The sequence below is a fragment of the Podarcis pityusensis genome (assembly GCF_964106645.2).
Source record: "Podarcis pityusensis genome assembly, chromosome: 14".
Classification (NCBI taxonomy): domain Eukaryota; kingdom Metazoa; phylum Chordata; class Lepidosauria; order Squamata; family Lacertidae; genus Podarcis; species Podarcis pityusensis.
In genome coordinates, this window is record NC_138039.1 from 21,345,184 (window position 1) to 21,357,226 (window position 12,043).

Consider the following 12,043-nt stretch of genomic DNA (forward strand, 5'->3'; position numbering starts at 1 on the left):
GGATGTCAAATGCACAGAGCCTGACAGGTTCCATGCGCTTGGCTATTGCTGCTTAGTCTGTCTTTGTGGAGTGGGGGGCTAGTGGGCAAGGTAGCTCGCTTGCCCCACATGTCAGCAAAGGCAGAGGGAGCTTGGCCAAGGAGCCCCAAGATCCTCCTGCTCCAGCACGAGCAGCAGGGGACTTGGGGCTGGCTTTGCTGGGGGCAGGAGCCTTTCTGCCCCCCCCCCCCCCAGCTGAGCAGCAGGCTGGGGTCAGCTATATTCGCCACAGCCTGCGAGGTACTGGGGTGAAAGCGCCTCAGCTCTCATGATGAGAGCTGCTGCAGTTTCACCTGGCAACTCATGGGCGGGGGCCAATGCAGTCTTTTTCAACATCATGGTATATCACCAAACCACGATTTTTGGCTGGTGATACACCGTGATGTTGAAAACCCAACATCGCCCAGCCCTAATAATGAGATAAGTCCTCCCATGGGGCCTTTTCAGATCAGGCAGCCAGGAAGGCTATAGAGTGCTGGGCAAACATTTGAATGGGAAAAGAAACTCGCACGATACTCACAGCCACCTCACAGTGATCAGGTAAGCTCAGCCTCACGCACCCCTAAAATTATAAAGAAATTCTAAAGTGCCCTGAGAAAGGGGTTGAAGAATTGAAGTTTCTTTTGAGAGGGAAGAATACATTTGAGAAATTGGAGGGTACAGTCACTTATTGAAATGTCACTGAAAATCAGAGTCAAAGCGAGTTTGAAAGTCCTTCCACAGGCAAACCTCTCACAAATTACGAGGGAAGCCAAAAATGAATTTCAGGAAGATGAGTGAAAATTCTCAAAGGAGTTATGTGCTTTGTTAGCCTTGTTAGACCAGTTTTATACCTGATATTCCCGGTCTTCTTTTTTTGTAATGGAACTTCAATGGTGGTGGTGACTGCTGCCTTTTCCAAGGTACCCAGAATTGCCAGGAGGTCCCTTTTCAAAGATGCTCAGGTGGAATTAGAAATGGAGAAGAATTCAATTTGTTTGGCATTTTTTTATTGAACTGATCCTAATTTGCACCTTCTAAACCAATACATCAATCAGAATATAATGATCTTTTGAATTTCACACTACTATTTTGCTGAAGGGAAACTCCCAGACCAAAATGTGTTTGAAAATTTTGGAATAGAATATGTTTACAACTGCATGCATTGAGATAAAGACACATTTTTTAAAATATACATTCCCGCACACATTTTTAAATGAACAAATGAATCAGTTTTTTTTTGGAAAAGTGATCATTTATGAAGAAACACATGCAGAATTGACATGCACCCAAAATCTCTAGACCAGCCTTTCTTAACCTTGGTTCCCGAGATGTTGTGGGACTGCAGTTCCCATCATCCTTGAACACTGGCTGTTCTGGCTAGGAATGATGGGAGTTGTAGTCCAACAACATCTGGGGAACCAAGGCTGAGATGCTCCAATACTGAGTCATGGTTCTTCCCCTAATAGTATCAACCTTGCACAATTTATGAGAATGAAATTTTGAACAGAGATGATGATGGTGATGATGTGTATATTGGTAGTAACTTGTATATAGCAAGGGGAGATACCATAAATGGCTCCCCAAATCTTCAGCAATCTTTGAAAAATGCACTGCCAAATGAGATGGTAGTGGGGAGGGGGAGGAGTTCAAGGAAAATCTTCCTGTGTTTTAGAAAATGCATGTGTTTATTCCATGCTTTCACTGTTTATTTGTTTGTTTTTGTGCCAGAAAATTAAGTTCATAAAGGTTCTTATGCAAAAAAAGTATACACATATATATATCTACAGTATGATTAATTAGGTATCCCATATTGTCTTGAAATTTCTAAACAGAAAAGAAAAACAGCCCAGAGCATTCTTAATGTTTTGGTTTGCAAAAGATGATTAATTTTAATCTTCAGATGACATAATGAAATTAATTGCTTTCATGTTGTTGAAGCAGAAGGCCTCTAAAACTTGCTATCAGGCTACAAAATGAAAGTAATATGCATGTATATTATGGATTGTGAATGTGACTCTTTCCCAGGCAGGCTAAGGTACTATTCACTCATTTATTTCTGTTTGTTTTCCCCCTATTCCAGTCCTGACATGGAAATGTGCTTGGAGTTTGTACGTCAGATCAAACTAATTTGAACACACACTTACTGGAAATGTGTTGTCGTGTGTCATAGATTTGCATCCATGACCAGCACCACCTAGTGGTGGAAATGGAACTGGAGTAAAGAAATGAACAAGAGGAATCTAGAGGGAACTAAGATTTCTTATTTCAGATAAAGCCCAGGAGCACCTGAGAAGCTTCTTATATCCTCACTGCCAGCTTCTCTCCTCCCTGGCCATCACATGGGCATTCTTACCCTGACTCTGAGCTTTCCACCAGCTCCCCTGCCACTGATTCTTGAGGTCCAAGGGCTGAAGGTCAGAAATTGGGTGTCACTCCTGAAGCTCCCTGCTTAATTAAAATTTAGGCAGGCACCTTTGCTGTATTGTTTTCAGTGCTTGCTAAAACTGTTTTGGTTTAGGAAAGCCAGCCTGGATTCACAATTTTAAAATCAATTTTAACATGTTATTTATTTGTTGGCATCTGTCTGTTTCGAGAGTCAATGGAGTATCCCTCCCAGGGTTAGCAGCACCAAAGTGATTTCCAGTGGCAGAGCTAGCTGCATGGGCGCCCAGAGCGGCAGCCATGCCATGCACTGGGGGGGGTGATCTGCGAGTTGTGCGGGGGGGGGGCATGTGATCCACGGTACACAACAGCGGTAGTTGAGAGATCTGCAGCACGCAATGGCAGTGGTGGGAGAACTGCGGGGGGAGGGGGCGAGCCACCATGCACAGGGGCGGCAAGGTGAGCCCCCACGGTGTGCCTTTTTGTCACCCCCTCATGAATGACACCTGGGGCGGACCACCCCCCCTGCCCCCCTTCCTTTTTTAAAAAAATCATTTTTATTAAATTTTCCATTTTAACAATCCAATCCAATCCAATCACATTAAATATTCCAAATTATGCATAACACACACACATACACACACACACACACACACATATGAAATAATCCAAATATTCTGCCAAATTATAATTTTTTTAATGGGACTTCCCAAGCTTCAAGTTCGGAGGGTTCTGATCATCTCATATCTCTTACTGCTTTTCACAGTCATTTCCAATAGTTCCTCTAATTCTTCCTGTTGTTAACCTTCCTTCTTTCATGGCCTCTGAGTTGTTCCCACAAGTGAGTCAAAACAAGCAATGATGTGTTTCTGTGTGGATTTTATGTCCCACTGCCCCCCATCCTACGCCCCTGGTGACCTCCCCAGGGCACAAGTGTATGGAGGTCCTGGGATGCCCAGGGAGTACAATGTGGGCCAAAGGAAATCAGAGCACACAAGCACCATCCAACCATCTTAGGGATGACATTCTGGATTTGTGTAGGGCTTACCCCTTAGTCTTTTCTTCTCTCCAGGATATCCCACAAGGCAGCAGGGGTTTAGGAACAGAGTTTTCCTTCTCCTAGATGGACTTCCTTCCCAGGTTGATGAGGCCCATTTAGCATGTATATTCATTATATAACCAAATCGTTTATTTATAGTTTGATACATTTAATGCCCGTTTGTTTTGTGACGTTTGATTTTATCTGAATTTTTAATGCATCTTTTATATTGTTTTATGTAAAATGTTTAGAGCCTTTTGTTAAGAGGTACGTGAACCTTTTCAAATAAATGATTTAATTCAAATTGTCAGAAAGGCTGTCAAGGGGCTCAACAAGATGTCAGTGAGGGCTTTGTCAGTTTTACTCATTGTGGATCCACAGAAATGAATGGGCAGTTCATTTCTGGACTGAGTTTAAGGTGCTCCCACTAATGCTTGGGGAACCCTCAGGAATGGTGTTGGGAACAGTGTGGTCGAAGACCACCTGAAAGGAAGGGGTTCAAAAGCAGAGGGTAAGTTCTATTCAGAACAGACCCACTGAAATGAATGGACCTATGTTAGCCATGTCCATCGATTTAAATGGGTCGACCATGAGTAGGAATAGCATCACATGACCCACAGAGCTTCCACATCTGATCCCACTGGACCGGGAGGACGATATGTATGAAGACACACAGCTTCCTAACTGATGTTATTCATTCAGTTGACCAGTCTCCCCGTCCCTTTCTTGTTTATCCATTCATGAACACCAGTTTCCAGAGGAAATACAGGTCTGGTGTAACGAAACAATGCTGGAAGCCTGACTAACTTTCTTTTCTCTCCCTTCCCGCATTCCATCCCCGCCCCCTGCTTGAATTTTTTTTAGCAGACAGACGATGCAGCACAGACCGACGGACAGCAACAGACACAATCTTCTGAAAACACAGAAAACAAATCACAGCCGAAACGGCTGCATGTCTCAAATATACCCTTCAGATTCCGGGATCCAGATCTCAGACAAATGTTTGGGGTAAGTACTTTGTATTATTACACAGTTTGCATTTTTTTAAATCTAGCATTTTAAAGTTGTGAACCGCCCTGAGATCTACGGATGAAGGGTGGTAAACAAATTTAATAAAGAAATTAATTAAATAAATAAAATACTAGTTTACATTTGCATTTAAAAAAAAAGAAGAAGGTCCTCTTCAGATTGTAACCTCACACTTACTACCGTAAGTTTTGAATGTGCATCATCAGTCCTATAAACAGGGCTCAAGCCAGATGCAACTTCAGGAACATTTCAGTAGTTGCAGCTTTTTTCTATGTTCTCAGTGGGTCAAGGGGGTCTAGGTCCCACTCCATGGGGCAGGGTCTGTGTCAAGCACTTATTCTTAACCGAGAACCTGTGGGCAGATCCATATCAGACATTTATAGCACAGACCATTCACATTTAAAACACATGACTCCCCCAGGAATCCTGGGAACTGTAGGTTGTTAAGGATGTGGGCATATATTAGGGGAGTCATATGTTTTAAATGTGCATTGGCTGTGCTTTAAAAGTCTGGTGTGGATCTGCCTGCAGGTTCTTGGATAAGAATAAGCTGCTGGGATTCATTGAGCGAAGTCATGTGCTTTAAATGCACATTGAGTGTGCTTTAAACTCATGGTGTGGATCTGTCCTCAGACAGTTGAAGCAGCTTCCACTGTTGGTTTCATGGAATCATCGAGACCATCTCAGAAGAAAACAGCAACAAAGGTCGAGTACACAACATACACCAAAAGCAAATTTAACACACACATACACCAAAGAATCCTGGGAACTTCAATTTATCCCCCACAGAGCTGCAACTCCAAGCGCCCTTAAGAAACTACAGTTCCCAGGATTCATGGAGGAGGGGGAATGCATTTTCAATATCTGGTGTGTACACAGCCAAAAAGTCAAGTACCACATCAAAGACTAGCAGATCTGTTTGTGTTTAAGGGGCAATATGACAGATGAAGGCTGCAGTCCGAATCCCCACTTGCCTAGGAGACTCCCCATTGAATTCAACAGAACTTAATTTTGAATAGTTGATGCAGGGCTGTCTTTAGCATATGCTGTGCCGGGGTGCCCAGCGTCACCAATTTTTTTTTTGGGGGGGGAGGCCAAAGTTGTTGAGCCTTTTTTAAGGGGGAGCCCAGGAGCTCCGAGTTCCTTAGCTTTTGGGGAGGGGCACACAACTCTCTCCCATGCCGTTGCAAGAGGAGAGCAATCCTTCCCCCGGGAGGGAAGCTACATTCCTCATGTGAGCAGTGTGCACCGGGCAGGCCTCTCGACGGCCCACCAATCCCAAGCGTGCAGGAGGGTGGAGCCATCCGGCTGCCTCGGCATCCGCAGCAGAAAAGCCTGCAGCGCTCTGATGGGCTCCACTGCTCGGCAGCGGCTGTCGGCTGGCCTGGCTCTTTAATCCCCGGACTCCAAATCTCGGCCCTAGACTCTTAGCCTGGAACCTCTGAGAGCTCAACGTCCGGGTGCCCTGCACCCCTAGTGCCTATGGATAAGCCGGCCCTAAGTTGATGAGAGTCAAATGGCAAAAATTGGTCATATAAAAAAGGGGGTAAAAAGGAACCGATGCAGAAATGTGCTAAACTGAATTTAAGATTAGAAAGATGAGAAACCTTGAGAAAACAAGGTTTCTTGCAGTAATCATAACAGGGAACCCCACTTAGGTGTTCCTCCTGCACATGAGATGCTCCCCTGCATGGAACAAGGGTCACACCATCAACCTGAATGGAATCTTCATCTCCACATACTCCAAGTGGTGCATAGGAGCATGCTTACTTGAAGTGCATAGAGTAGACTGCAAACAGGGATGTTTGTATGTGCAGAGATGAATCCGCTGGTAACTGTTTTTATTAGCTGCACTTCAGAATGCAGTTATTTTCCTACACTATAGAATCCTCAAAGTGTTGAAAAATCTTTTTTTGCATTTATATGTTTCTATTGCATTGGTGTGTGGGGGGGGTATGTTTAAAAATGCTTATGTGATTTCTTCTTCTTTTTTGTTTCCTTGCAGCAATTTGGTAAAATCTTAGATGTTGAAATTATTTTTAATGAGCGAGGCTCAAAGGTAAGCAGTTGAATACACCTGTGGCAATGTTGAATTTGTTTGAAGTATTCAATACAAATAAGAGGAAGCAATTGCAGTGCTGTAATAAACCCTTTCTAAATATCCACTTCAACAGAAGCACCTCTTGGGCTGCTTCCCCCCACCCCCACCCCACTTTCTTTCTTGTCAATTTCCCAAACAGCGTGAAATTCATTGGCCTAATTTTGAATCCCTTTAAAGGGGATAATTTTAACTACGATAAACTGTCACCAGTTAAAGGAGAATATTGCCTTCTGCTTTTAAATATAATCAAGTGTTGTCTGCTGATTCTCTCTCCCATCCCTGATAATTGCCTTACTCATTTGGTGAAATTAGTTCAAGCTTGCAAGGGGGAAAAAAGATTGTTAGAATAGGTATATATTCTGCTCTTGAAATGGAAGCAAGTAATATAATCTAATATCCTCTGGAGTAATTACTTGATCAAGTGTGATTTTTTTTTTCCAGATTATGAAAGTGCAGCTGCTGTCCTGCTTAGTTAAAACTTTCAAAATGTTCCTAACCTTTTTGAATTCAGTTTCTGTGTTGCTTGAGCAAAACAAGAGACAAAGGCTGCAATCCTTTACCCAGTGATTTAGATCAATGGGACTTACTTTGGAGCAGGTGTGGGGAATGTTTGCCCCTCCAGATATTGCTGAACTCCAACTCCCATCAGCCCCAGCAACCATGGTCAGTCACCAGGGAAGAAGAGAGCTATAGTTCAGCAACATCTGGAATGCTGCAGGTTCCCCACCTCTGCTTTAGAGGCTGGAGTACCTGTGGCCTTTCAGAAGTTGTTGGACTACAACTTCCATTAGACTTGACCCTTGGTGGCTGGGGTTGATGAGAACTGGAGTGCAACAATATCTGGAGGGTCACAGGTTCCTCACCCCTGGTCTACACTGTTTGGAATTGGCTGCTTTAACACCCTTTCCCCAATTTTGCTTAAAAGGGATGCAGCCTGAATCATGGAGTCTCTTAATAGCTGCTTCACTCTTGGTTTGGACATACAGGTTATCCACCCGATGGAGTGCAGAAGTAAGCTTTGGGCTCACATTCTCAGTAGTGGGTGGTGTGATGGAATAGTGGAGCTCACCTTGCTTCTGGTTGGTTGCACTGCGTTGCTTGCTGGGAGTCAAAGGGGAGGGGGAAGAGGGAAGGTTAGTGCATTCCAAGTGCACCCGATTGGATGGACATAGCCAGGATTTATGTTAGGGGCAGAATCTCAGTTAAATATTTTTATTGATTTACTTGATGGGGGCAGCAGCTGCCCCCCTGCCCCCCTTGGCTATGCCCGTGCCAGATGGGCTCCACCGGTGTGTTTGCGTGGTGCCAACCACATCCGTCCCCCCTTTATCTCCTAGTAAACTCCAATGATGTTGCCAACTGGGGGTCAGGTAAGCCCTGCCACCCCACTCCACTATCTCCTACTCTTCAACATTCATATAACCAGTAATGAAAGTTGAGGCCTTGGTGTGGCACTGTGAGTTTGACCTGTGAGACCTACACTGTTCTCATCTATTAACATGAGGATGGGGAGTCGTCTTCTGCACCATGTCACATGGATAATCTAGGTGCCCAGACCTTGTGTGAATTGCCTGCAGGAAAGGAGAGGTAGTCCTCAGTTGCTGGCCTCCATCTGAACATGGACATTTCGGTACCAGAAGCCCTTTGCCCTTTTTTGCCCATTTAGGCTTCGCCCATGTCCCTGTCCCAACTTGCTCCCACTAGGAAAGGAATTCTGACTGTGCACAAGGGAGATTTCATTGTGATTTTGGTGCTCCTGCTGAGGGCAGAATCCTAAGATCTGTTGTACCTGCACTTCCTGAAGAGTCCATATACCAGTATTACAGAAATGGAATGGATTCTCTTCAGAGCATGCTACCCCACACAGGAAGTCAACGCCTTCCATTTGAAAGAAAACTTGTCTGTCCCCCTCCAGATGTTATTGGATTCCATCTTCCATCAACCAGCATGGCTTTGGTCAGTGATGAAGGGAGATGGTCTCCAACAACATCAGGGGCCCATATGTTCTCCACCTCTGTTTTAAAGAATACAGTTCTATACCCTCCCTCCCTTCTAGTCATACAGTTTTATTCTGAGGGAGGAGAGTTAACAGGGGTGGGAATGTCTAGTGTCTCACATTGTTTGAAAAGTTGGACTATATTTATGTACACAATGTTTTACTTGACTTTTTTGTAATAACTGAAATATTAAATTTCTCTGTCAGTACTAGATGAGATATTTGGAAGCTTAAAGTGCAAGTTCATATCTGTTGGAACATTCATTTAATAACGGTAGCAAAGTTAGATGGTATGAATTGCTTAAAGCACTATACTAAGCAAATGCTGAATTAGTAATGCAGAATTTTGCATTGCTGGGTGGAATCAGTCCCGCCACTTCTACCTTGGTGCAAGATGAGAGTCATGGCTACACAACTCATTTCATTGCAGGCAGTAGATGGGAGAGGACAGCCTAAAGTGGCTCTGCTTAGAGGCAAGATCCACAGGCAAGGAGCATGGCAAAGTTATTCTATGAGGGCTGGAAAGAGAGGTACTCAAGGTCCCCCAGAAAAGCCAATGGTTATGGTTGATCTATATTTGTGTCAGCCATGCTCTGGTCAAGTTAGGGAGGAGGCAAGGTCCTTGGCCCAACGTGGTGTCCCTCTGGATACTTTGGACCACATCCCCCACCATCCCTGACAATTTGTTGTGCTGGCTGGAGCTAGTGGGGCTGGTGGGAACATCTGGAAAGCACCAGACTGGGGAAGGCAGTCAGAGGTGAAGCAGAGTTCTCTGGCAAGGTGGGTCAGGCAGGGAGAAGAGATAAAGATCAGAAGCACAGACCAAAGGAAGGGGTTCAGCTAATGAGTAAGAGCAGGTTCAACCCCAGGTTCAATTTCCTGCATCTCCAGTTGGACTGGAAATGTCCTCTGTGTGAAACCCTGAGAAGCAACTGCTGGGGAATATGTGGTTCCTCCAGATGTTGTTGAACTCCACTTCCCATCATTCCTGACCATTGGCTGTGATGGTTGGGGCTGTGTCCTTGGGCTTTCATTGTGAAAATAGGTGGTTCCGAAGAAATCCCCGTGAAAGTCATCATACTGAGATTGCTATTACTGTGTTATTCTAAGATCATAATTCCAGAGAGAACAAGCGAGAGTTTACTTAATTTTCCCTTGAGACTCTTCAAGTTCCCTTATTAGGCATGAGTCCATGGACAACCAAGAATAAGTGCACAGATCTGCTGCCTGCTTTGAAATAAATGGAAGCCTTTCTTGTAGGTGTTGGTGGTGAATCCAGAGCATTTATTTAAATTCCCATTCTGATAAGAATGACTGGGGTGAAGCAGGCTTCTCTCCTCGGTCTAGGGGTGCTGATTTTTGCAGTTGCCATTTCATTAGAAGTGAGTTGCCAGAAGGGTGCCATGGGTTGTATCCAATGGTAATCTTACTCAGACGAGACCCATTGAAATGAATTGACATACCAAACTTAGGTTCATTCATTTCAATGGGTCTACTCTGAGAAGAATTCAATTGGCTATCACCCTTTCCTTATGAGTAGCCCACAAGCTTCAGGTGTCCTCAAGGGGTGTGGCAGCTGCTGAGATCATCACAAACTGCACCTTTGGAGGCTACTGCTTGATTCCTGCTGTCTGGGGATTGCAAAAGTTGGTGACCTGCTTCCACCCAAAGTATAGCACTTTAGGCAAATCTATACAGATTTTGGAGCAACAGTGGGCTCATTCATATACAGCCCTAGCATATATATCCAATGTGCAGTGGGGGGTTGTTGGGGGAAGATGCACATTTTCAACCCCACCACCAGCATCTTAGAGAAGATGTTTAGTGTGAACCTGGACCATCCACCGTCATCTTTACAGTGGAGAAATGACATGGGCACAAATGACATGTGCACAATATAGGTCTTGATTTACACTAAACATCTGATGTGTGTGTTGATAGTGGGGTGTTGCAGATGTGCAAGGTGTGCTCATCCTCCACTGCATGTTGTGCATGTATGCCAAGCCTGTATTACAATCAACCCAGAACCTGATGCATGGACATTATTCTTATTTTAAAATGAAGTGAATAAGGAGGATGAAAACATGGTCTCATTCAGAGATACCCAACATGGTGTCCTCCAGACGTTGTTGGGCTGCAACTCCCATCAGCCTTAGCCAGCAAGACAATGATGGTCTGAGATGATGGGAGCTCTAGACCGATAATCTCTGAAGGACACCATGCTGCCTGCCTCTGGCCTAGCCAAACCTGGGTCGAGCTGTTTGCATTTCTAAATTCTGTTCTTTATTTATTCATGTCACACAATTATGTTTGATCTTTTTCTAAGAGTCAGGAAGTTTCTGCTCAGTTCCAAGCCCTATTTTCTTTCATTAGCGGTCCTTGCATTTTTTTTTGTTTTCCTGAGACCCCTCCTTTTTTCTTTTTTCTTTTCTTTAAAGACAAAAAAAGTAAATATTACAGATTTCACCAAAATTTATAAAAACAACCCTAGTGTGTTGCATGTGAAAAATATGTTTCTTTGCTTCACAATGGCATGAAGGAACTAGTCCAAAGTTCTAGATGAGGTTTGCATTTTGGTGTTGAAATTTGTGCACAAAGTTTTGGTTTGTCTTACTATTTGGTTGAGTCGACTCTGCATGCCATTCAAAGTGAGCCAACTTTCTTTTCCCTCGCCATTCCCTTTTTATTTGTTTGTTTGTTTTCCTATGTGATGACATGGTTCCATTGGTTTAGGATTTTCCTTTCCTTTCTTTTTTGTTAGATTTCCTTCCCTCCTCCCCCCCCGCCCCCTGCAGCGACAATTTAGATAACCAAACCAATAAATAAAAGCGAAAGGTATTTGGTGTTCATCCTTTGACTTTCTTCAGGGGATATTTAACTGATGAAAAGAGAGACAGAGAGAGAAAAGTTGTTCACGTTGGTCGCTTTATTAATTGCACATCTCGGTACGATTATAATTTTTATTTTTCTAATTTGCATGTTGCAGAAATGAAGAAGGAACAAGAACCTTTTTAATTAAAGAGAGAGAGAGAGAGAGGGAGAGAGAGAGAGAGAAAGACAAAGAAAATAAGCAAAGAAGTGGTCATTGTCTGAAATAATGATATGCACGTTATTTTCCCCCCTTCTCCCACCTGCATGCAGGGATTTGGTTTCGTTACTTTCGAAAATAGTGCTGATGCCGAAAGGGCGAGGGAGAAATTACACGGCACCGTGGTAGAGGGCCGTAAAATCGAGGTGCATGTTAAAAATATTTTCCTTTTCATCTTTTTTATAAATGTCTGCCTCACTCTCATTTGTTGTTTCAGATGCATCATAAGTGTCTCTGGTGTGCTTCCCCTTTCCCTTCCCATAGTTTTTTCTATATATATATATACATATGTATATAGATTCATATATGTATACATATATATTTATTTTTATATATATACATATATACACACACACACACATATGTATGTATATATAAATAAAGATA

At 43.5% G+C, this 12,043-nt stretch overlaps 1 protein-coding gene across 36 annotated transcripts in view; it reads left to right on the forward strand.

The window, feature by feature from the left end:
• RBFOX1 (RNA binding fox-1 homolog 1) overlaps positions 1 to 12,043 on the forward strand; it is a 1,496,801-nt gene that overhangs the window by 1,375,149 nt on the left and 109,609 nt on the right. For 35 of the 36 annotated variants that reach the window (XM_080981485.1, XM_080981488.1, XM_080981483.1 and 32 more), the window contains 3 exons: positions 4,307 to 4,450; positions 6,477 to 6,530; positions 11,710 to 11,802. In XM_080981485.1, the coding sequence (XP_080837611.1) occupies positions 4,307 to 4,450; positions 6,477 to 6,530; positions 11,710 to 11,802 (291 nt within the window). The remainder of the gene's footprint in view (positions 1 to 4,306; positions 4,451 to 6,476; positions 6,531 to 11,709; positions 11,803 to 12,043) is intronic. The other variant, XM_080981492.1, reaches the window with a different exon arrangement.